At 40.2% G+C, this 27154-nt stretch overlaps 1 protein-coding gene across 3 annotated transcripts in view; it reads right to left on the reverse strand.

Moving 5' to 3' along the window:
* Positions 1-27154, reverse strand: part of LOC148881179 (putative caffeoyl-CoA O-methyltransferase At4g26220) — a 96665-nt gene that overhangs the window by 15089 nt on the left and 54422 nt on the right. Inside the window, exons 6-10 of one of the 3 annotated variants that reach the window (XR_016104764.1) lie at positions 18023-18092; positions 17815-17880; positions 17663-17740; positions 17502-17563; positions 7607-7744 (exon numbers count right to left, since the gene is read on the reverse strand). Coding sequence is in view for 2 of the 3 variants with exons in the window: in XM_088963488.1 (XP_088819614.1) it covers positions 17522-17563; positions 17663-17740; positions 17815-17880; positions 18023-18092 (256 nt within the window). In the remaining variant the exon portion in view is untranslated. Of the gene's footprint in view, positions 1-7422; positions 7745-17501; positions 17564-17662; positions 17741-17814; positions 17881-18022; positions 18093-27154 lie in introns of those variants that run through there. The other 2 variants (XM_088963489.1, XM_088963488.1) reach the window with 2 other exon arrangements.

Genomic DNA, 27154 nt, shown 5'->3' on the forward strand with positions numbered 1-27154 from the left:
TCTGGAATTGAGGCACCAAATAGAGGACAAAGGTTAGTACCAAAATAGGAATACACAACCATACCTTGGGTCGATCGGGGACTGGTTCAACTAGAGTATGAGGAAACCTGCCATGGAATTAAGATTTTGGGTTTTATAAATCTTCTCGGGTGGAACAATTCTTTGTGGAGACTTTCTGCCGTAGGCTTTCCTTTAGACATACTCCTAAGGCTCTATAGCTCGTCCCCCATTTTGTCATCAGTACTTGGATGCCAACAATCACCACCTACCTACTTACCAATAATTTGTGTTTTGTTCGTTACTTGGTCAGTTGTACGCTTATTCAATTCCAAACCAGCTCCCCCCATAGCCAAGCCACACTCAACATTGTTTGAGCCTTTCAGCTCACTTGACAAAACCTGAGCAGGGGTAATAACTACCGTATTTTGATCTAAAAAGGAGGCTTATGTCCAACACTTCTCCCTTAAGGGCCACCACTTTCGTAACCTCCAAACTATCTGCTACTGAAGCATTCGTTGAGAGTTCTTCCTCGTCATCAAAGGTCTCATAGTCTTGTTTGGAGAAGATAGACCACAACTTTTGTCTATTATCTTCCCCCACTGTGTGCCACTCACATGACTATTAAGTGTGTCACTTGAACCTGCCTCACGGTTAAACCCCCTAGATTGCCCAACTTGTACCCGGTTTGGTCCAATTCCACTGTTATTAACAGCTCACACTAACTTTGACTTCCCACCCCCCCCCTACATCATCAAAAGAAGGCCCCACCCCCTCACCCTTCGAATTGAAGTTTGTTGAATTGTTTACTTTTTCTAGGCTACCACCTATAAATACATTACAACCTAACTGTTCCCCTTTCCAAAATGGAACACCTACTTTCTTATTCCCTACAACCTCTCTCCTCTTACCACATAAGCTTTTGCCCTCCACATCATCATCGTCTCCCCGCTTCAAGCAAATCCTCTACATTGATGCTTCGACTTCCGTTAGTAACCGGATCTTCCTCCATAGAGCATCAAAGAAAATGCCCATTATGCGGGGAACATCTTCCGGCTTTATTGCACGCACCTTCACTTCGATTGCTCTCAGGTTGTTGAAATTACAATCCTCCATTAGACTCCCCATTGCAGAGATTATTCTTTCCACTACCGTCTTCCTCCAGAAGTTAAATGGCAACCCAACTAGCTTGACGTTAAAGCTTCCCACTGAAATGTCTTGTTCATTGCAAGACGTGCCATTCTTCAATAAAGATCACCCATGTCTAGGTTTCGAATGAAGAAAACTCAATCTTCTTGCCCCCAACATCAAGAATGTCTCTGCTATCGCTAAACGACACCACCATAGCAAACGAAGAAAGGCCAAACTTCTCCACCACTGCTTCCATAACCGGCTACCAATCCACAATCTTCTTACCAACAGAAAGCACGTATCTATTCTCCCACATTCCTTTGTCCATTTCCATCTTCAACTTTTGTGACTTTAAGGAACAAAAAATTGTGCGCTTCAAACACCGCTCTGCATCTATTGATTCACTATGCCGTTCACCACTATCTGCACCTGGCAACCTCTAATTCCCCCCTTTCCTCTTTCTCCAGAGTGTCCTCTAAATAACATTCTCAACTTTCTATGTCGAGACAAGATACTCCGACAATTTCTCTGCAAAAAACCTCCACCTTGACTTTTTAATACCTTTGGGAATGCACACCATCTTCCTCTTATCTTCTCAAGAATTCTATAATGATAAAGTTCAGATCTGCACTAGTATTCAGTTAAGAACAACAGTAGAAAGACGTTAGAGGAGATAGAAGAGAGAAGAAGAGAAGAGAGGAGAGGAGAAGAAAAGAGAAGAAAATACTAGTTCGAACAAGAGAGAAAAGTATTCTCTCTCTAGTTGACCAGGTTATATTTACATTTTTCTATAATAAAACAAAATGTCTATTGTGCCCCTACTTAAGTATGGGACACATCACTTAAACATTACACCTCACACCAAACATAAATAAAAAGACCAAACTGCCCCTATACAGTCAACACTAACACTCCCCCTTAAGTTGGTGAGTATATATCATATAGTCCCGACTTGTTACATATGTAGTCCACTCTTCCCCGACTCAACCCTTTAGTGAACAAGTTTGCCCATTGGCTTCCTATGTTAACATATGCGGTACTTGTCACTCCACTAAGTACTTTCTCTTTCACAAAGTGACAATCAACTTCTATATGTTTTGTTTTCTCATGAAAAACTGGACTAGAAGAGATGTGGACTGCAGCTTGGTTGTCACAATAAAGCTTCATAGTAGTGTCAATCGAGTACCCCATCTTCTATAGGTTTCTCAACCTCACTAGTTCACAAATTTTATGTGCCATGGCTCTGTATTCAGCTTCTGCACTACATTTTGCCACCATTGTTTGCTTCTTACTCTTCCATGTTAGAAAATTACCCCCAAGAAAGGTACAATAACCTATAGTAGACCTTTTGTCAGATACAGAACCAGCTCAATCAGCATCAGTGTATCCCTCTATTTCAAGATTTCCTCCACTCTTGTATAACAAGCCACAACCAGGAGCTCCCTTCAAATACCGTACAATCCTTAAAACTGCATCCCAAAGTGGAACCCGAGGATTCTGCATAAATTGACTAACCACACTAACTACAAATGGAATATTTGGCCGACTAATGGTTAGGTAGTTTAGCTTACCCACCACCTCCTATACCTTCCGGGATCTTTAAACTAGAAGAAAAATAGCCTTTTGAAAAGAAATGACTGTTTAAAAAGTTGAAGAAAATCAAAAGAAAGTAGTAGAAATCAGGTTTCAAGAAGAGAGAAGAAGAAGAAGGTGGCGGCAAATAGGGTTCAGAGAGAGATTTTCAAACATAACCTCCTCTCTTACTCCCTTAATTCTATTTCATTAAGTTAAATTTTAGTAATTTACAGAGAAGGCCCTAGTTGGGCAGAAAATTAAAAAAACATAACATAAGAAAGAATAAAGCCCAGATTAAGGCCCATTACAGCAAAGAACATAAAAGATAAACAGCCTCTGGGCCATTCGGCCCATCTTCCTGACAAAACTCTTCACCCACATCACTACTCAACTTGGTATTTGGTTCCATAGGTGTTTCAGCCAGTTTGGCACCTAACAATCTTGTCCCCTCCAGCAAACCAATTTCGCACCTAACAAACTGTCCTCTCCAGCAAACTAATCTACATATACCACCAATAAAATCTTCTCAGCATGTAAATCATAATTGAATACTAAGTGATCAACCTAACATTGTTCCATGCCAAACTTCTTTATCACTTCACTGAATCTACCAAACCACACACGGGGGGACTGTTTAAGTCCACAAATGGCCTTCTCTAGTCTACACACCTTACCATCCTCCCCTTGAGCAACAAACCCCGATGGTTGCTCCATATAGACCTCCTCAAGGAAATCACCATGTAAAAAGGCATTCTTGATGTCAAGCTGAAGCAAAGGCCAATCATACATAGCAATTAGAGATAACAAAATACAAACTAAACCAATTTTAGCAATAAGAGAGAAGGCCTTGATGTAATCAATACCATACGTTTGGGAATATCCTTTTGCAACCAATCGAGCTTTCAACCGCTCTATACCACCATCAGGTAAATACTTAACAGTGTATACCCATTTACAACCTATAGTATGCTTACCAGGGGGAGCATGGTGAGATCCCACGTATGATTATGAACCAAAGCTAAGAGTTCTTCTATTGCATGATGCTACCCTGAGGTAAGGACTTCCTGGACATTCGTAGGAACAAAAATAGAAGACAACAAAGAAACAAACTGGCGATGGGAAGCAGAAGGGTGAGTATAGAAACATACAGTCTACTAGCTTTATGTCCTCTACCAATCTTCATCCCCATCTTGAGATCCTGAAAAACACAAGAAGGGTAAAAGGAGATAAAGCAATTAAGAGGCTTGGTCAGCTTACTAATAGACATAAGATTAAGAGAAAATTTGGAAACATATAAAACCGATGACGGGGATAAGGGATCTATGTCAACATTACTAACACCGCATATAGAAGATGTGGAACCATTAGAAAGGGTAATAGAGTGGAGCACTGAGAAAGGGAGAAAAACACATGGAGTCCCAATCATATGATCAGAAGCTCCAGAGTCGATAATCCAATGGGAGGGTTTGGATGCCAGACAAGCCATACTTGAATGTGCGATGGCAGCTGTATTCTGTTGAGATGTGGCTAGAATAAACCACTCATATTCATCACGTGAGTCACTCATCATATCCTTCCCGGAGGCATTCGTAGATGTAGAAGGCATTTGATCAGCTTGTTGAATATCCTATCTTCAACTACCATCACTAGCTACTACATGATTTGCCCAAGTTGAAGGTGGGCCATGTAAATCATAACAAAAGTTGATGGTGTGCCTTTCCATACCATGATGTGTACACCTCCTCGGACCATTACTACATCCTCTGCCACGAGCTACACTTGAATCTCGACCTCCAATATGTCCACCACCACGACTATGCATAGGTCCACCACCACCACTACAACAGAGATGAACTCCCCGAGCTCCACCTCTAACTCCACGACCTCCCCCTCGTCACTGCAAAGGCAAACCTATTGAGATATTAGGGTTCTTCGTAGGTCCAACAAAAATCCTCCGAAGACAGGAAAACACCTCTTCTAGAGAAGGAAGAGCTAACTTACCTAGTATTTGTGCTCTCACTAGTTCATATTCAGGTTTCGGCCCTACTAAAAATCTGGTTACATCAAGTTGCTCTCTTTGTTGTTGCTGAATCGTAACATTAAAAGTGAAGGGATGGTACCAAGGTTTAAAAATTCGATACGACATACCTGATATGGGGCGCATTGTATTGTATCTTTGAAAAACGGATATGGGATACACATGGAAATTGGGCATCTCATCTTTTTTCATGCATATCAGACTTGTATCGAGGGGTGTATCGGGGCGTATTGGGGGTGTATCAAGGCGTATCAAGGCATATCAGTAGCGTATCAACGAAAAATATATGGCCAAAAATTGAAAAAAAATGGGAGGGGAAGCGAGCTTCTTTTCTCTGAAATAAGCCTTCTTTCACCACCTAAATGACTCTAAAACTCCAAACCTCATTCCTAGAGTGCTAGATTTGCAAGAAAGAAGTGTGAATTGTTAGTTTTTTTTTAAGATTCTTCAAATTTTGAAAAATATATGGCAAAACTAGGTAAATTTTTTCAATTTTTTATAATATCTTATGATTTCTTTTTTTCTTGAATGTTTAAATTTATGTTAATCTACATTCCTTACATTCAAAATCACATTTTTTTTGTGTTATCAGTAGATTTATGGAAATTTAATGAAGATATTTGAGGAAAATAAATTAACAAAAAATTTGAAAATGTAATTTTTTTCTTTGCCTATAAAGACTAAATATGTTTTAGATCTATGGATTTATATATCATATCCATAGAGCAATTGAAATTTCTTCTTTAATAATTGTTTTTATATTTTTATATTTTAGAATTAAAAAATAAATAAATAATTAATTATATTTTATCATTTGATCACAATGATTGCATATATTATAATTCTATGGATGATCTATCATATCCACAAAGCAATTGAAATTTCTTCTTTAATAAGTATTTTTTTAATATATTATATAATGTTTATTTATTTTTTTATAATTTTTGAAAATAAATAATAAATAATTGTTAATTATATTTCACTTAGAAGTTGTGCCAATTGGAATTTCTCACCATTCAATTTGATAGAGGTCATCTGAACATTCAAGTAATCAGGGGGAACCACAACACTAGACTTGTGTTCACTATCTCCCATATCTGATTTTTTTTCTTCAATCACCTATATGTCACACGGCTAATTCGCTTTGTTATCCTCCACCTTCAATATCATAAAACCCTCCAAATGCACACCACACACCTAACACTAGAGCTGCAGCTAATCAGCCATCAAATCACACGATAACACCTATACTCCACACTACAAAACTGACATGTACTCAACTGAACACTGCACCATCCAAACCTGCTCTCTTTGTACCATCGATTAGAGAGCTTCCTACAAATCACCACAAACAACCACCGCACCACAAACTGGAGGCATGAAGACCTCCTAAGGGAAAAAACGGTCACTCCTTTGCAGCCTTTCCCATAATCTCCAAGGAATTCTTGAGAAATCTGCAAAACCCTATAGAAATTGGTGATAAAAAAATTCTGGGCAGATCTGAACTTGTTATAGCACCTACGATACCATGACAAAGTTCAAATCTGCACTAGTATTCAGTTAAGAATAGCAGTAGAAAGAGGTTAGAGGAGATAGAAGAGAGTAGAAGAAGAGGAGAGGAGAAGAAAAGACTGGTTCGAACAAGAGAAAAGTATTCTCTCTCTAGTTGACCAGGTTATATTTATAGTTTTCTATAATAAAATAAAATGTCTGTTGTGCCCCTAGCCCCCTACTTAAGTATGGGACACATCACTTAAACATTACACCTCACACCAAACATAAATAAAAAGACCAAAAAGCCCCTATACAGTCAACACTAACATGTTACCATTATATACCAACCAAACTCTTCCTCTCAATCTTCAGGTGGCCCTTCCATCCATTATCTATTTTTCCACACATTGTTCCATCCAGGGGCGTAGCTAGGATTTTTTATTAATGGGGGCCAAAGCGTAATAAACATGGATAGGGGGGGCAAAAGATAGGAACATGGGTAGGAGGGGCAAAATATATGTGAGATTTAAATGGCTACTATGGAGATTTTCAAGGCAATGGGGGGGGGGGGGGGGGAGTTCATGGCTCTCCTCTGCCACCCCTTGGCTCCATCCATAAAAACTTTCACCTAGACCACTGCATCCCTAAAGAGAAAAATGGTGGCTTTTTTCTCCTACCCAATCTTCAAACCAACCTTACCATTGTTTCTATACTCAAAAACAAACTTCTTTGCCTCGAATGCCAGGTCTCTTCTCCATCTCACAGCTAGGTCTCTTCTCCATCTCTTGAATCACCGGTTCACTTAGTTTGGTCACAAGTTCATGATTTTACCATCCCCATCCTTCCAAAAGCCATCTTTGACTTCTTGTCCATATATTTCTTCAACATGGTCTCGAGTGAAGCATTCTAGGGAACTTCTTTGTGCGTTCATCGGACGATTTCTCAATGGTCAATTTCAATGCCATTTTTATCTACTTGATTTCTTCCACTCCTCTGGAATAAAGAATAAAAGAGTCGCAAGGTATGTTTAAGGCCATATTAAAACCTCAGGGTATCTTTTAGTTAGTTTCTAAAAATTCAGGGTATGTTTAAGTCTTTTACCCAAAAGAAAATTATACACATAACTACCAAAATTAATTGCTTCTTCCTATAAGAGTTTCTACCAAAGAGCTAAAAATGAAGAAAAAGAAAGAAAAGATGTTGTATAGGTTTTATTGAGTGGAATTACTAAGCACATTGCCATTTCCATAACTATCATCTTAAACAGCAAGAGGAACTAAAGGCTGAACAGCATCCTATTCAATCATTCCCAATTTCACATCTCATCAAGGTGGTTTCTACATTTAATCAAAATTTATCTGGGCATCAAACCTGCATTCCTATGTTTCAGTTAGGAAGTTTTTTGCAGTTTCAGAAATGAACATTCTCCAAGTGAACAGTAGCCTTTTGAAGTAGGAATTGCTTAGTTTCCAAATTTAAGAATTACTCCCCCATTGAATCATTCAAGGCCTGCCAAAAAATGAATGCATTTAGTTCTCAACCAGTATGATGGATAATTTTTTTTTTTTATCAATAACTGTGAATTGTATTGAATTATGATTATGAAAAATTACAAAGCAAAGGGGCTAAACAATCTTAGCACCCGAGTACAACCATTGAACACCAAAATACAATTACAATACAGCCCAAAATATAGAGTTTCTCTATTCACCCCTTGTCTAGCTAGACCATCTGCCAGTGAGTTTGCACTTCTCTTTACCCATTTGTACTTGTAGAGAAGATGGGCCGAATGGCCCATAGGCTGTTACTCTATGTTATCTTTATGTTCTCTGCAATGGGACTTATTCTGGGCCCATACTCTTCTATGCTCTGTTTTTGTAATTTCTTGTCCAACCAAGGACCTCTCTTGTAATTACTCAAATATTAACTTAATAAAAGTGTATTAGAGTGTTAGAGGGAGGTTTAGTTCGAACCTCTCTTTCTCTAACCCTCCTTGCCGCAGCTCTCTCTCTCTCTCTCTCTCATTCTCTAATCTTCTCTTGTTTGATTTTCTGGTTTTCTTGCACAGTCCCATACTTCTAGGGCTGTTTTTCAACTTGGTATCAGAGTAGGCCTGAGCTTGGCGTGGCTCTCATGTGGTTATAATCCAGCCGACTGCATGAGGGTGTTCTAGGGCTGGAAGTTTAGACTCATTTGCCTGATTCTTTGAGGTCATTGGAGGGTGCCCAAGACTCTATTCACTTGGAGAATAGTTTGGTGAGCCTGATTTGAAGCTCAAATCAGAGATTCATACAACTGTAAGTTGCTTCAGTTATTGTTGGGTTATTTTTCTGATTTGGGGAGCTGTTAAAGTACTCGAAACCCCTCTATATTTGCTCTACTGTTCGGTTGATGCTGGACTGATTTAACTCAAAGGTTTCTGGGTTATTTTCCTATTTTGTTGGACTGCCAAGTGGCTGAAACTTGTTTAGACTCAGTGGTACGAGTTTCTACTTCAGTTCAGCTACTTCTTGGACCTATATGGAGTGCTCTTGAAGTGATTCCTAGTAATTAACAGGGGGGTGTTGACTGCTGCATACATAGTATTTGTAAAAAGGCCTCTTAAGTACTGTGGACTGTATTTTTGCTCTCTTTGGGAAATTATTGTTGGGAACCAAGAATACATAGTGTTTGGAGGTATGCTGGTTGTTTCTTGAAGGTTGAATCAGGCCTTCTTCTTCTTGAAAGAGCTGCCACCGAACTTGATTCTCACGGCTGTCAGGACTAAATTGAGTTTGTGGGTTGCTGTGTTTGTTGCCGATTCAACTCGATCTGAGTTCATCAAATCAGTACACTAGTGGAGGCTTGTCGAGACCCTAATTGAAGTTTTTTTTTACATAATGGACTTCTTGGATATTGAGAGCAAGAGTATTGCTGAATATGGACATACTTTGGGAAACCCAATTGATTCTTTGTTGGCTGTAACCACAATTAAACTGGATGGAACCAACTATTTGGCCTGATCACAATCCATAAAAATTCATATTTGTAGTAGAGGAAAGTGGGGGTTTATCTCTGGGAGCAAAAAAGCTCCCCCAAAGGATGATCCCTCTTATGAGAAATGGGTGCAAGAGAATTACACCGTGATTGGGTGGCTCGTGAATTCAATGCAGCCACAGATTAGTCAACACTATCTCTGGATGAACTCGTCTAAGGAAATCTGTGATAGTGTTGCAGAAACCTATTCCCAGAAACTGAATGTAGCCAGAGTCTATAAACTAAGGAGTGATGTAAAGAATCTAAGACAGGGGGAGAAATCCCTTGCGACTTATTTCTCAACCTTGAAATCTCTGTGGCAAGAAATTAATCTGATAGAGGTTGTGACTTGGGATACTCCCAATGATGCAGAAACCTACAGGAAATTAGTTGAAAGGAACATGGTTTTTGAGTTCCTAACTGGGCTAAACCCTAAATATGAAATCACAAAACAAAATATTTTGTCCAAGGAAAATGTCTTATTATCACGAGCATATGCCTTAGTCAGTACTGAAGAAAGCAGAAGACAGGTACAGGTTCAAGGAGTTGGCACTAATGCATGTGCAAATATGGGGGTTAAACCCAAAGGAGTTATAGGGGCTCCTAGTGGCATTGGAAAGATGGTGGTTGTCTGTGAATATTGCAAGAAGCCGAAGCACACCAAGGACAAGTGTTGGAAATTACATCCCGGGCTTGTTCCTATTCGATTCTAGAAGAAAAATGATAATAGGAAGACAGGGAGTGCAAATGCAACCACGGGTACAGATGCTGAAGTTGAGTATGCCTGTGCACAATTAAAAGCCATGAAAGTTGAGTATGAAAAGTTTGGAAAGATGATCAACCATCTTGAAGGAGTGACTTCATCATCCAACCCTTCAGGAAATTCAGCCACCACTGCATTTTCTCACTCAGGTATAAGAGCTTCTGCTAACCATGCAACCACCTCAGGTAATCCTAAGACCCCTTGGATCATAGACTCGGGTGCTTCTGATCACATGACCAACATTTCCACTTTGTTTGTTTCATATGATTCGCTTCCTGGTCGTGACAAAATCACCTTAACCGATGGCTCTCTTGCCTCTATTTCTAGCAAGGGAACTATCAAGGCTACGGACTCCTTACTCCTATCTTCCATCATTCATGTACCTAGACTAAATACCAATTTGTTATCTGTAAGTAGCTTAACCAAGTCAATGAATTGTTGTGTAACCTTTTTTCCCTCTCACTGTGTTTTTCAGGATCTGGAGTCTCAGAAGGTGATTGGGAGTGGCCATGAAGCGAATGGAATATACTTGCTTGACACTCATGGACAATGCCTTGATCATCCTAAGAATGCTGCCTTTGGAGTCATGTTGAGTTATTTGCCTTTTTCTACTTTAAGCCATCTATTTCTTGAATTGTTTAAGGGAGTCAGTGTGCCTAGTCTTAATTGTGAGTCTTGTCAGTTATCAAAGCATTGTAGAAACAATTACCCTTTGAGCAATAAAAGATCATCTTTTCCTTTTAATATTGTGCACTCTGATGTGTGGGGGCCTTACCACTTATCTTCTATGGGGGGCTATAGATATTTCATCCTATTTATTGATGATTTTTCTAGATTCACTTGGATATACCTAATGAAATCTCGTGAAGAAGTTCCAAGACTTGTGAGGCAATTTCATGAATTTTTTTTAACTCAGTTTGATACCATAATTAAGATTTTCAGATCTGACAATGCAAAAGAGTATTTTGAGAAGAATTTATCCTTGTATCTCTCTGACATGGGAGTTATTCATCAAAGTTCCTATATTAGAACCCCTGAACAGAATGGAGTTGCTGAAAGAAAAAATAGGCATATTGTTGAAGTTGCAAGGAACCTTTTATTTACTTCACATGTTCCCAAAAGATTTTGGGGTGATGTTGTTCTCACTGCTATCTATCTCATAAACCATATGCCCCAGGGTTCTAAGGTTTAAATCCCCCTTCAGTCTTCTTCATCCAGACAAGGATCTCTTCCCAATTCCTCTCCGTGTGTTTGGTTGCACATGTTATTTTCACATTCCAAGTGCCCAGAAACATAAGTTTGAACCAAAAGCCCACAAATGCATCTTCATTGGTTATTCCCCCACACAAAAGGGTTACTGTTGTTTTGATCCAAAGATTGGCACTCGATATGTCTCAATGGATGTTACCTTTGATGAACTTTCTCCTTTTTATGGGTCCTCTCAGGAAGGACATTATCAACAGGGGGAGAGTTTGTCACAAGCGTTTGCTCTTCCTCTCCCTATCTCAATTGAGTCTCTTGATGAACCTGTGTCCTCACCAATTGACTCAAGGGAGGACCAGTCACTTCATTCTTCTTGTCCTACTGCTCCTCTCTCTTTACCTCCTCGTCCTACCCACAATCCCAAGGTGTATCAAAGGCAAAGGTCCAGGAATGAGCAGGTTGCTTCCCTTACAACAGATGAGACAACAGGTGTTGTTGTTGAAGTTTGACCTGCTCTAGAATTCTGTCTTATTCATTGACTGTAAAGTAAAGTAAACAGCAAGTAGGAGAGGAAAGAATAAGAGAGAAAAGAGAGGAGAGAGAGAAAGGCCGGTTCGAATTAGAGAAATAAGTTATCCCTAGATTCGGCCAGACCTGTTATTATATTAACTTATTGGAAAAGACTTAAGTGCCCTTCTTTAAATAAGAGGCACTCGAACTAAAGGGCCGTCAATGTTCGTCCACCACCATCAAGATAATACAGTCCACCGACTTCATGTCCTCCACCAATCTTCATCCCCGTCTTGAGATCCTGAAAAACACACATAGAAGGGTAAAATGTGATGGAACACTTAAGGGACTTGGTTAGCTTACTAACAGACATAAGATTAAATGGAAGCTTAGGTACATATAAAACAGAGGATAGGGATACAGGGTCTAGGTCAACATTACCAACACCACAGATAGATGATGTGGAGACATTAGCAAAGGTAACAGATTGTGATGTTGAGCAATGAGTGAGAGATGAAAACACACCCGGAGTTCCCGTCATGTGATCGGAGGCTCCAGAGTCAATAATCCAGGGGTTGGGTGTCGATGCCAAACAAGCCATACCTGAGTGTGCAAAGGAAGCTGTGTTTTGCTGCGACTTGGATTGAACAAACCTCTCATACTCATCCCAATGAACACTCACCATCTCCTTGCCTGGACCATCTGAGGGAGTAGAAGGCATCGGGTCAGCTGACCGATTCTCCTGTCTAGAGCTGAAACTGGTGTCACTAGTCATGGCATGGTTGGCCCACGTCGAGGGAGGACCATGTAAGTCATAGCAGTAGTTAATGGTATGTCCATCCAATCCACAATGAGTACACTTCCGTGGACTCGAGCCACGTCCTCTACCACGAGCTCCCCCTGAATCTTTGCCTCCTGTACGACCACCACCATGGATGTGTAGATCCACCACTACCACTCCTGCCAGGCTGGGCTCCTCGAGCCCCACTTTTGCCACCTCGACCTCTCGACACTGCAAATGCTGATTTATCGGAGACATTAGAATCCATAGATCCAATGGAAGCCCTCCGAAGACGAGAAAACACCTCCTCTAAAGATGGAAGAGCAGATCCCCCTAGCATCTGAGCTCGTACTGGTTCATACTCAAACTTCAACCCCACCAGAAACCGTGTCACATCAAGCTGCTCTCGCTGTTGCTGTTGAACTTTGACATCAGAAGTGAGAGGATGATAGACATTTAACTCATTACGGATATTCCTCACACTGGCATAGTACTCCTCAAAGCTCTGATTTCCCTGTTGAAGATTGAAGTATTCCTAATACAGTTGATATACCCTAGTGGTATTATCTTGACCCGAATACAATTTCTTAGAATGATCCCACACCTCTTTGGCTGTGTCAAGAAACATGAAGTTCAAACTGATTTTGGGTTCCATACTGTTCCACAACCATGTAATGATCTGTGCATCTTCCTGTTCCCAGTCTTCATACTCCTGAGAATTAGCGGGGGGTTTCTCCTCTCTTATATGCTTCACTTTCTACTCCGCCTTCAGAAAAACCTCTACAGACTTGGCCCAAGGGACATAATTCTTTCCATTCAGTTTAATGGATGTCATTTGGACATTCAGGTAGTCAGTAGATATCATGACACTAGGTTTACTATCACTGTTATCTACCATTGCCGAACTCCCTTATCACTGAATTCTGAGCACTACACACTACACACTACCTGAGAACTGCAACACCACAAACCCTACTCACCAAAATCTGCACACTGATTTCAGCAGTATTAAATGCTGAACTGCAACACCACAACCCCTACTCACCGAAGTCTACACATTGATTTCAACGATATCAAATGCTGAAAACCACACTTGTAACACCACAAACCCTAATCCACAGCTACAGGAAGTTTCACCATTAAGTAGACACTATTGCCCTTCGAATCACACAAACCAGCATAAACCCTATCATACTGCAATCTGAAAACCCATCATGCGAACTGTACTACACCTCTCATGTATTCCATAATAGAAAATATGCATAAAAAAAAAAAACTTTACCTCATCGCCTGAAGGCCAACCACACGAAGGGCTGAGACACCACTGCACCACACGTACCAGCCCTAACTAGGGCTTAGAAACCACAACAACCAATCACCAATGACACAATCGAAGGCATAGGAACCTCCTAGGGAAGAGGGCGATCACTCCTTTTCAGCCCTTTTCCCAATCTCCAACTCACAGCTGAGAAACCCAAGAGAAACCCTAATTCAAATGCACAGAAGACAGAATTCTAGCAAGTCTGATTTGTTGAACCTCGCTCTGATACCATGTTGAAGTTTGACCTGCCCTAGAATTTTGTCTTATTCGTTGACTGTAAAGTAAAGTAAACAACAAGTAGGAGAGGGAAGAAGAAGAGAGAAAAGAGAGGAAGGAGAGAAAGGCTGGTTCGAATTAGAGAAATAAGTTATCCCTAGATTCGGCCAGACCTGTTATTATATTATTAACTTATTGGAAAAGACTTAAGTGCCATTCTTTAAGTAAGAGGCACTCGAACTAACATAACAATACACATCAACATTCTCAACAAGTACAAAGACCGAAATACCCCTTCACTAACACCACTAACAGTTGTTTTAACCTCTTTGGAACCATCTTTCCCAGATCTTGATGTTCCAATTGCTGTTAGGAAAGGAAAACGGAAGTGCATTGCACACTGCATTTCCAAACACCTTTCTTATGACCTACTTTCTCCTTCATACTTTGCCTATCTCTCTTCATTTGCTTCTAACCCTATTCCTAGGTCTGTGTCAGAAACTCTTGAGATTCTAGAATGGAGAGATGCCATGAAATCTGAAATGGATGCCCTACACAAAACTGATACTTGGGAAGTGGTGGATTTGCCTAAAGGGAAGGATCCAGTTGGTTGCAAGTGGGTCTTTACCATTAAATACTGGGCTGATGGGACTATTGAGAGGTATAAAGCCAGACTAGTTGCCAAAGGCTACACACAGACGTATGGGATTGATTACTTGGAGACCTTTGCTCCTGTTGCTAAGATGACATCTGTGTGGGTTCTCTTATCTCTGGAAGCTCACTTTGATTGGCCCCTTTATCAGTTAGATGTAAAGAATGCGTTTCTGAATGGTGACTTACATGAGGAGGTCTATATGTCTCTCCCTCCAGGAATGTATGGGAAAGATATGCAAGGAAAGGTATGCAATTTGAATAAATCTCTTTATGGCCTCAAACAGTCTCCTAGAGCATGGTTTGAGAAATTTAGAACACCACTTGTTAAGTTTGGCTATACTCAGACACGGTTAGATCATAATCTTTTTGTGAAGAGAAGTGAATCCCTGGCAGTATATCTCATTGTGTATGTTGATGACATTGTTATGACTAGTAATGATGCCTTAGGCATTCGTGCTCTTAAGTCTTTCCTTCGTATAGAATTTGAGATTAAGGATCTGGGGAAGTTGAGATACTTCCTTGGCATAGAAGTTGCTAGATCCAAGGATGGGATTCTTATCTCCCAAAGGAAGTATGCCCTTGACTTATTCTCTAAAACTGGGAAGATAGGTGCTAGACCAGTTGCAACTCCTATTGATGAGTCATAAACTTTCTGCTTCAGATGGGACATTGTTGGAAGACAAAGGGGTTTTTCAGAGACTTCTTAGGAAGCTCCTGTACCTGTGCATGACTCGGCCAGATATTGCATATGCTGTCAGTTGTATTAGCCAGTACATGCAAGATACTCATATGGCAGCTGCAGAACGAGTTTTGTGTTATTTGAAAGGCCCTCCAGGAAGTATGGACATCTTAAACTTGAAGCCTATACTGATGCTGACTGGGCTGGAAATATTGATGACAGAAGATCTACTTCAGGGTATTGCAGTCTGGTGGCTGGTAATGTTGTCTCTTGGAGGAGAAAGAAACAATCAGTTGTGGCCCGATCCTCAGCAGAAGCAGAATATAGGGCCATGGCACATGGAGTCTCTGAACTATTGTGGCTAAGGTCATTGATGGAAGAACTCGGGATTGATTATGACAATCCGATGATGTTGTACTGTGATAATCAGGTTGCCATCAACATTGCCCACAACCCCGTACAACATGATAGAATTAAACATATTGAAGTTGACAGACACTTTATTCGAGAAAGAGTCTCTTCGGGTGAAGTGTCTCTTCCATCCATTACTTCTGAAGGACAATTGGCAGATTTCCTTACTAAAGGTATTCCCAAGGCAAGGCTTTAGCATGACACTAGCAAGTTGGGCATGATTAACATCTATGCTCATCTTGAAGGGGAGTGTAGAGAAGATGGGCCAAATGGCCCATAGGCTGTTACTCTATGTTATCTTTATGTTCTTCTCTGTAATGGGCCTTATTCTGTGCCCATATTCTTCTATGCTCCGTTTTTGTAATTTCTTGTCCAACCAAGTACCTCTCTTGTAATTACTCAAAGATTAACTTAATAAAAGTGTATTAGAGTGTTCGAACCTCTCATTCTTTAACCCTCCTTGCCATAGCTCTCTCTCTCTCTCTCTCATTCTCTAATCTTCTGTTGCTTGTTTTTTTGGTTTTCTTGCACAGTCCCATACTTCTAGGGCTGTTTTTCAACTATACTGAATTTCAATATCCTTAGTCAACCACTTAAATTTTCCCTTTTCATTGCTGTAATTCCATATCCTAGAGTTATCCTCTTTTAACCAGTTCACCACAACTTCAAAGTCTCCTATGATCAGCTTATTAAAATGCATATCCTCGACTCTTTGTACCCCTTCAAAAGCTGCGAGAATCTCAGCCCTCAAGGAATCTCCCTCCCCTATTGGTCCAGAATACATGGCTAACAGATTCCTTGTTCATCTCTTATTGCTCCCCCTATACCGGATGGCCCTGGGTTACTCATACTGCTGCCATCAAAATTCAGTTTAATGAAGCCATGAGGTGGAGGAATCCAACAAGAGATTGACGCCTTCTTAGCTGAAGCTAATTCTACGATCTCCTTCCAGTTTCTTAGCATCTCATCGACTAAGAAATCTGCAAACAATGCCAAAGTTTTCAACCAATGTATCACCCTAATATGGATCACCTCCAATATCACTTCCAAGCTTCTCTCCTTTTCTGAGAAGATCCGTGAGTTTCTCTCCTCCCAAACAGTCCAACAAACTGCAGCCCTCATACATCTCCACATACTCTTGGCCCTTTTTGTTGGCCAACTCGGCATGGAACTGAACAAACTTTGCACATTCAAAGGGGGGTCCACCTGCACCCAAACAAAGAAGTACACCATTCCCAAATGACTTTAGTAAACTAGCAGGAGAATAGTAAATGGTGTCCAGACTCACTATCAGCTTTACAGAGAGCACACCAGTGAGGACACAAACAACTATTGGGTCATTTTCTTTGAAGTAAATCTCATATATTAACTCTTTCGAAAAAGGCAACAGAAACTCCCAACCTTTGGAGGTATAGGAAGACACCACACCTCTTTAACAGGGAAGGACAAACCCAAAGAAGAAGGTTGTGTTAGGGCTTTAAAGAAAGAAGCACAAGTGAAAGAACCCAAGGGGGTGAGTGTCCAGATGATGGACAATTATAACCAAATTAGTTTTATGTGCACACTTCTTTGGAATACCAACTTTTTTTCTTTTCTTTTGTTTCCTTTTTTGTGATCTTTTATGGAAAAAACATCTAATGTGGTACCTTTTTTTTAACTCAAAGATGGTCCAAGAAGCTATATGTAAAAGGAGTGAAAGGATCATTGTCATACCCTCAGATCTTTTTAACTTGTTACAATTTGCGGCATATCGTGATACCATCTCCAATAGGCACCTACAATTTAGCTTAATGGTTATCCAAGAACTATAAAAGAAGTAAACATCCTAATGAAAAAAATAATGGGAAAATTTCAATAGAAAGATAAGGTTATACCATACTAATGTTGACGCGATTATCCTCCATTAGATTTTTATTGAAATTTCTAATGCTGATTGTCTTTGGGTCATTTACCTGGTCAAAATAAAGCAATTGTGCACAAGTCCTTTTTCCAACAGTAAACCACCAAGATGATACACGTTGCTTACCAGTGGATCAGCAACTTTTCCATGCCACAGAACATTATCAACCACAATCATGCCACCAACCCTCACCTGCAGTAGGAAGTGATAAACAAAGGTATCTTTACCATCTGGTTATTCAAAATGGCTTGGTACCTATGAACTAAATGAAATGAATGAAATGGAACAAACAATTCCAATAGAAATTGGCCAAAATAGCATAGTTTTATCTTACCAGTTGCAATAGTAACTCAAAATATTCATGGTATTTTCTTTTCTCAGCATCAAGAAATGCAAAATCATAGCTGCACAACAACAAGACACAGAATGTTATAGCACAATTGAATGTTTTAAAAAAGGATAATCAAAAAGTTACGTAAAAAATTAAAAAGAATTGTAAAGAAAAGATTATTATATATGTAGACATCCAATTTGCACTTGCTAACCTTTTTTTAAGAAATCGAGTATGTTTCCTTTAAGGCTTTGATAACCTTTTCATACCTCCCAAGGGTGAAATGCAAAACAGGGTTACAAGCTTTCTAGGATCCCTAAAGGCAGATTAGGAATTTACCAAACAATCATGCTGATCAGCTAATTGGACCAGACCAATCTGTACAGAAAGTCAATTGGCAGAAATTTCATGATTTTTCCAACCCTAGATCAATGGAATCAAAGGTTTAAGGGCTTAACCAATCCATGCACTCTGACCAACATCCCACTTATATGGAAAGATACACTAGTAGTGTTAAAAATAACATGTACTAATAAAGTGAAAGAGGCACTAAATAAGATGAAAAGGGAAAAGACAATAGGACCTAACGAAATTCCGATAGTAGTATGGAAAGGTATGAGGTAGGCTTATTATGTCTAGCAATTTAATAAGATAATAAAGAAAAGATAAAATTCTGATGTTATTGATAAAAGAAAGGATAATGAAAGAAAACATGTGTAATGAATGGAGAAAGAGTAGTATGGTGCCTATATTTAAGAACAAAGGCGATATACAATGTTGTAATAACTACCACGGGATTAAACTTGTACCTCTTTAGGCTCCTCCTCTTGTTCATCCTTCAAAGAGCAAGTTCATATTAATTAACAGCTTGAAGGATACTTAAATGGGGCTGCTAATAAACCTGATGAATCAGACACTAAGGCATTTTCACAATCGAAACTTGATAGCGGAAAAAATTGTCTCTCGGATTCTCAGCTCTATTGTTTCTCACATTGCTATTCCTATGAGGAGAATGCAAACAACCTAAGAAATGTATTCTTATTTGAAGGTCTATCGTCAGCCCAATATGTCAAGACAGTACCAAATTGAGTCTGAAATATTTACCTATTGACAGGGAGACAAAAAGATATAGGAATATTATGTGGGTTTTCTCGACTTGTGGGCAAAATATGAATTAGTTCACATTGAGCCATTTGATTCAGTAGAGTGTGTTGAGTATCTACATAAGCACTTTGAGAGGAGGAAACTGAACCATTTCCTCATGAGACTGAGACCTGAATACAAGACTATTCAGTCCAATATTCTGAGTAGGGGTACACTACCAGATTTAGATTCTATGATGGGAGAGTTTATGAGAGAGGAGACTAGACTTATGACTGCTGAAAATCTGGAAGGGGAGCAACTTGGATCTGGGGTTGAAGCAGTTTTTATTGCACAAGGGAGTAAGAAATCTGGTGGAAAGGACATGTCTAAAACCCAATGTTATGAATGCAAAGGTTTTGGACATATTGCTTCACACTGCAAGAAGAATGTTTGCACATACTATAAGCAACATAGTCATATCATTTCAGATTGTCCTGTTCATTCCTTCAAAGGTAGTATGAAGAAGAATCAGCCACGGGCTTACCAGGTATCTGAAGGACAGATGACTAATGCACACAGTGTCAAAGGTGAATCTTTTGCTCCCATGAACAGGGAAGATATATGAGAATTAGTACCCTCTGTTATTTCATCTACATTTTCTGCTATTGGCTTATCTGGTGAGTTCTCTAGTTATTGTTCCCCGAACCATCAAATAAATCTCCGGAGATCCATCATAAGCATATTGTTACTGCCAGTGGTGAAAAACTGAATATCATTGGGTGTAATGATTTGTTTTTGAAGCTCTCACCCTTGACTTCCCTTACCAAAACCTTCTTTGTTCCCAATTGGTTGATGAAGGTTACATTCTAACATTTTCTTTTGATGGTTGTTTGATTCAAGGCCGACGCACTAGGAAGCTGAAAAAAAAGGGGCATAGACTGGGCCGCTTGTTTGCTTTGGAATTCGAGGGATCTCAATTAGCACAATCATCTAATTATTTTAGTTCTTCTTCACTGAACTCTGGTTTGGGTCAAAGAAAAAACATTTGGGAATTATGGCACAAATGTTAGTGATGCGGCACGATCCGAGCACTCCTAGCTGGCTGGGGACTGGCTCCATGCTGCCAACGGACGGCACCTGAGAAGATGGAAAAGAAGAATTCTCGGGGGTTTACCCAGTGGGAATACTCCGATGCTTAAGTCAGAACGTAGGGGAAAGAGAAAAGAATAGTGCAAAAGCTAAGAGTGTAGGTCTTTATCACTGTGCTCGAGAGGTTAGCTCGTGAGGAAAAAGGTGTACTTAGAGTGTGAGAGTGCAAAAGTATTCAAAAGTTTGAAGATCCCTTCCCCTTCTGCCTCAAGGGATTTTATAGGGGTGTTCTTGTCAGATCGGGTGTAACCGCCATTGGGTCCCTGCCGCAACCGTTACCTACCAGGGCTGCGCAGGTGGCCGTTGCGACATACCCCTTGCTCGGATGGGTGACACGTCTCCAAAAGGGCAGGCACACCTCCGCTTGCTGAGAAACGTGGGTGCAGACTGTTGAAAGGACAGAGACTGCGCTGTCAGGCAAGGGACGTGGCGCAATCTGATCGGTACAGTCTGTCATATAGAAAGCTTCCTGAGAAACGCTCACGTTGTTCACTTGCGAGCTATTTTGTAGCGAGCTTAGGAATACTTGAGGGTTGCCCTTCCAAAGACTTATCTGCTTAAGGGCTTGAGCGAGCTGGTTTCCCTAGCTCGCGAGCTAAGGTAGCATCGGGATATCCCCTTCGAGGTAGCTCGGGGAACCCGGAGCTCGTGTTGTAGTGAGCTCCTTCTTTGGCGAGCTGTGATATAGCGAGCTACTTCATAGGCCTGTTACTTAGCCATTATCAAGCTATGATACTGAGTTGCGGCTCGTGCTGAGTCAGGTCCACGTGTCATCATTTTGTAGGTCGAGCCAAATCGTCCTCCATCAATTAGGGTTACCCAAACTCTAAAAAACATAATTTTTGTTTGACACTGGTTTCATTAGAAATAAAATTCCCTCCTTGCAAACTTTTGATACATCTTGTGTTGCTTGTTGTTTGAGTAAGAGTCATATTTTCCCATTTCCTTACCAGGATGAACATGCTACTTCACCTTTTAAAACTATACATAGTGATGCATGGATTTCCTCTGTTGTGTTTTGTACTGTTTATTGATGATTGCACCAAGTACACTAGGATCTACTTCCTCAGACACGAGTCAGAAGTTTTTCCAACCCTTCAGTTGTTTCATTCCATTGTCCGAGTTCGATTTCAATCCAGTGTTCATATCCTACGCTCAGACTCGGGGGAAGAATACAATGATGGTGAACTTCTTTCCCACTTGAGAAATCTTGGTATACAAGTTCAACAGGAGTTGTCCAGACACTCCTCAACAAAGTAGTGTGGCAGAACGCAAGAATGGGTACATCATCAGTGTTGTGAGTACTCTTCTTCAAGAGTCACATGCACCATCTTCGTTTTGGGTGGAGACAGCTAGTTTGGCTGTGTATCTAATTAATTGTGTTCCTTCATCTGTTCTGGCTAACTTGTCTCCTCATTAGAAACAATTTGGTTCTCCTCCTAATCCCTCCAACCTTCATGTTTTTGGATGTTTATGTTTTGTACATCTTCCCTCTCGAGAACATTCTAAACTCACAACTCAATCAGTTATGGGGGGGGGGGGGGGGGGGGGGGGGGGGATCCCAACCACAAAGGATTGCTTTGCTACAATCCTTATGCCCATCACATCTGTATCTCTCGGAATGTCATTTTTCTTGAGCATATTTCCTTTTTTTTAGGAGTAGCCAAGTTATATACACCTTCTATCTTTGTTTTGTATGACTTTGATTCACAGGATGCTTCGTCTTCAACAGCCATGAAGGATCTCCTCGTCTTATCTCGCAAGCACCTAACACCCTCCTTCCTCCCGATTTAGATCCTCAACCCGCCATCAATAACCCCATAAGTGATACCTCTATTTCAGATTTTTTCAAACCATAGTTCCTTTTCTATTGTCTTGTCTTCCATAGATATTCCTCATTCTTACCAGCAAGCCATTATGCTATGGATGCAGAGATTCAAGCCTTGCATGAGAATGACACTTGGGACCTTGTTCCAGCTCCTTCTGATGGCTCTCTTCTCGGGAGCAAGTGGGTTTATTCTATTAAGTTGAAATCTAATGGCTCCTTAGATCGATACAAAACCTGTCTTGTGGCTCAAGGTTATACACAAGAGTAGAATTGATTACGAGGAGACATTTGCTCCAATGGCCAAGATCACTACAATTCATGTCCTTTTAGCCTGGGTTGAAGTAGGCCCTTCAGGCATGGTTTAAGAAATTCAAAGATGTTGTTGTGGATGCTAGGTATAGTCATAGTGATTCTGATCATTCTCTCTTTGTTCGGAAAAGGCCTCGGGGTTTTACAATTCTCCCGTTGTATTTGGATGACATGTTGTTGACTAGAGATGGTGTAGAAGGAATTCAAGACCTCAAGTCTCTTCTTCACAAATCCATTCACATAAAGGACTTGGGTCCTCTCACCTATTTCTTAGGACTTGAAGTCCAAAGAAATCATCAAGGATATTTCATTTTCCAACACAAATATGCTTTGGATCTTGTCAAGTTGGTCATCCTTACTAATAATAAGCAGATTGATACTCCCTAGGAGCTGAATGTCAAATTATCCAAGTCAGAAGGAGCCTTACTCATCAATGCCTCCGTTTACCATCAACTGGTGGGGTCCCTTCTATATCTCACTATGACTCGACCTGACATCTCTCATGCAGTTCAGGTTGTCAATTAGCTTGTCTATGCTCCTAGTCAACCCCATATGACTACTATATATCAGATTATCCGCTATGTTCGTGACACTTTATCACAAGGACTATTCTTCTCCTCATCCTCTCCTATCAATTTGAGAGCCTATGCTGATGCTGATTAGGCAGGTTGTCCCGATACTCGTCGCTCTACTACTGGGTGGTGTGTTCTCATGCTTGATTCTCTTATCTCATGAGATGTGATTCAAAACTAATAAACTCAGTAGAACATTTCAAAATAAAGTAAAAGAAATCAGAGAAGAAGATGGAGACAGCAAGAAGAAGGAAGAAGATTGGAGAAGAAAGGAGAAAGAAAGGAGGAGTTTGAATGTCTCCTCCTTCCCCTACTCTTTTTTTTTTATCAAAACTCTTTCCCCTACTCTTATCTTTTATAAAACATTACTTAAGTTACATAAATTACAAGGAGGCCCTTAAGTAGGTGTCCACATCAGCACTAAACATAAAAAAACATAAAAAGAACTAAAGGCCCAATAAGAAAACATAACATGAAAGAACTAATAAGAAAGACACTAATGGGCTAGGGGCCCATTCGGCCCAGTCTCTCTACACTCCCCCTCAAGCTGAGCATAGATATCCATCATGCCCAGCTTGCTTATATAAAGAACCAACTTTCCTTTAGGAATACCTTTTGTCAAAACATCAGCCAATTGTTCTTCAAAAGCAACTAATGGTAGACAGACTTCTCTTGAGGCAACTCTCTCTCTTATAAAATGCATGTCAACCTCAATGTGTTTAGTTCTGTCATGTTGAACAGGATTGTGTGCAATGTTGATAGCAACCTGGTTGTCACAATATAACATCATTGGCTTCTCACAGTCTATACCCAATTCATCTAAAAGTGATATCAACCATAGAAGTTCAGAAACTCCATGTGCCATTGCCCTGCATTCCACTTCAGTTGAAGATCTTGCCATTACAGACTACTTCTTACTCCTCCACGATAAAATGTTCCCTGCTACCATAGCACAGGAACCTAAAGTAGACCTCCTATCATCAATACATCCGACCCAGTTAGCATCAGTGTATGCTTCCAGCTTCATGTGTCCATGCTTAGCAAACAAAATACCTTTCCCTGAAGTCCCTTTAGATAGCACAGGACTCTCTCAACAGTTGCTAAATGTGTATCTCTGAGAGAATGCATAAACTGGCTGATTACACTAACTGCATAGGAGATATCTAGTTGAGTCATGCAAAGGTAAAGTAACTTCCCAACCAGTTTCTAGAACACCCCCTTATCAGGCAATAGTTCACCTTCAGTCGCTAACAACTTATGATTTAGATCAATAGGAGTAGAAGTAGGAGACTGCTTAAGCCCATAAAGAGACTTCTTCAGCTTATAGACCCTTCCTTGCATCTCCTTCCCATACACCCCTGGAGGTAAAGACATATAGACTTCTTCATTTAGGTCCCCATTAAAAAAGGCATTCTTTACATCAAACTAATGAAGAGGCCAGTCAAAAGCAATAGCTAAAGATAGCAAAACCCAAACTAAAGTCATCTTGGCTACTGAGCAAAAGTTTCCAAGTAGTCAATACCATAAATCTGAGTATATCCTTTAGCAACTAAACAGGCCTTATATCTCTCAACAGTACCATCAGAATGATACTTAATAGTGAACACCCACTTATAGCCAACCGGTTCTTTTCCCTCAGGCAAGTCCATAATTTCCCAGGTATTGTTCTTATGCAAAGCATCTAGTTCAATCATCATAGCATCTCTCCATTCTGGTTTGGACAAGGCATTTGAGACAGACCGGGGAGTTACATGTGTGGAAACAGAGGCAAGGAAAGAAAAGTATGAAGGGGAAAAGAGGTTGTAGGATAGGTGTTTTGGAAATACAATGAGCTGTGCATTTTCATTTGCCTTTGCAAAGGGCAATAGGGAGATCAAGGTCAGGGAAGGTATCTGAAGTGGTAGAAGAGGGCTGACCCATTATCTCAGTAGTGATGGGAGGAGCAAGAGCCACATCTCAAGGCGTGGAAACAACTTGCATATCTCTAAGTCTTCGTCTCTGGTACCACCTCTGGATAATAGAATGGGAAAGAAAAGAAGGGGGATGAGTAGGAGGAGGGAGAGCAGGGATAGATGACTCAACTGGAGTAGATTCTACGGAAGATTCAATGGGAATTGGAAGAGGAATAGATGGTGACAATGCAAACAACTCGTCTAAATGCTCCCCCTCAAGAGAAGTACCAAAGAAAGGGACTAACTCTACAAATGTGACATCTCTAGAAGCAAAGCAAGTGCCACGAATTGGATCAAAACAGCAATACCCCTTCTATGTGGAGGCATACCCAAAAAGACACACTTGTGTGCTTTAGGCTCAAACTTATGTCTTTGATAACTGTGAACATGGACATAGCAAGTGCACCCAAACACCCGGAGAAAAAGAGAAAACAGATCTTCATTTGGAAAAAGCAAGCTAAAGGGAGTTTTAAACCCTAGAACCCGAGAAGGCATTCGGTTTATCAAATATGTAGCTGTAAAAACAACATCACCCCAAAATTTAACAGGAACATGGGAAGCAAAAAGAAGGCTCCTCGCAACCTTAACCACATGTCTATTTTTCCTTTCCGCCACTCCATTTTGTTCAGAAGTGTAGGAATAGGAACTCTGATGAATAACTCCAAAAGTATCAAAGTAGGAGGAGAGATTCTTCTCAAAATATTCCTTTGCATTATCAGGTCGGAATATTTTGATTCGAGTGTTAAACTGGGTAAGGATAAGTTCATGAAACTTTTGTACAATATTTGATACTTCATCCCGGGATTTCAGAAGGCAAATCCATGTGTAACGAGAGAAATCATCAATAAGAATGAAATATTTGTAACCCCCATAGCAGGTAAATGATATGGCCCCCACACATCAAAGTGCATAATATTGAAAGGAGAAACAGATCTTTTATTACTCACTGAAAAAGATTGTTTACAATGTTTAGCAAGTTCACATGACTCAATGAAGACTCGATTGGGATATTCCCTTAAACATTTGTGGAAACAAATGACTCAAAGCTGAAAAAGACAAATGACCAAATCTGAAATGACATATCATGACACTATTAACTAACTGATAAAACAAACTCCAAAGCAACTCCACTAGGTAATCCAGGACTTTGATTAGAGACATCCAGCAAGTATATCCCATTCGCCTCATGGCCACTCCCAATCGTCCTCTGAGACTTCAGGTCCTTTAAAACACAATAAGTAGGAAAGAAAGATATGTTGCAGTTCAATGATTTGGTTAAACTACTAACAAATAAAAGGTTAGTACTAAGTTTGGGAACATGAAGGATGTTAGAATGCTCGAGTCAGGGGTATTTTGGTCATTTTGGATTATCTGCTTGAGAGTGAAAGGTCTATTGTATCTGAGTTTAAGTTATGTGTCCCATCTTCTATGAGGGTCAAAATGGCCTTTCCTGTAACTCTGTTTTTTAATAAATACAAGTGGGTCAGCTAGGGGAGAGGGATTTTGACTCTCTTCTAGTCTGGCCGAACCTTTCTTTCTTCTTCTTCTTCTTCTTCTTTCTCTTTTCTTTCTTCTTCTCTACTTCAACCTAGAATCTGCTAGAGTTTACTAACATGGTATCAGAGCTGTAAGGTCGTATCCTCATTTCTTTCTTGTTGTTGTTCTCTTTCTGGGTTCGCCGCCAACTTTCACAATCATCTTCTTCCTTTTCGACTGACCTGAGTGGAGGTTCGATAAGGGGCGGAAAAGGAGCTGTCGTTTTGTGGGCCTGCAGGTGAGGATGCCTCCGGTTGTTGCTGTGGTGGTCGTTGGAGTGGTATACTAAACCCTCTATTCAGTATCGAAGAGGGCTGAATGTGGACAGGTATGAACACTACTGTTGTTTGTCCAAGTAAGGAACTGTGAATGTTTCCTTTTGTTTCAAAAGTTGGTTGTGGTGGTGCTCAGTGTGACTGATATGCATCTCAGTCATGTTCCTCTGCATTTCTCTTCGTATGTATGTTGAAAGAAGAGTCGTCGACTGCTGAAGTTCACAACAACAGTAAATTGGTGGTGGTTGTGTCGTGGTGATTGGTGTATCTATGTTTCAAAATATTTAAAAGTGACCTCCTATACCTTGTGTGTAATCAGTTCTGCAGTGTGCAGCCCAAGTGTTTGATGTGAAGACTGAGTGAATTCAGCCTTAGTGTGTGGTGTGTAATGTGTATTTAAAGAAGTTGAATTGGTGGTGTTATAAGTGAGA

The sequence above is a fragment of the Nelumbo lutea genome, chromosome 1 (genome assembly GCF_056320005.1).
Source record: "Nelumbo lutea isolate HS-2025 chromosome 1, American lotus-T2T, whole genome shotgun sequence".
NCBI lineage: Eukaryota > Viridiplantae > Streptophyta > Magnoliopsida > Proteales > Nelumbonaceae > Nelumbo > Nelumbo lutea.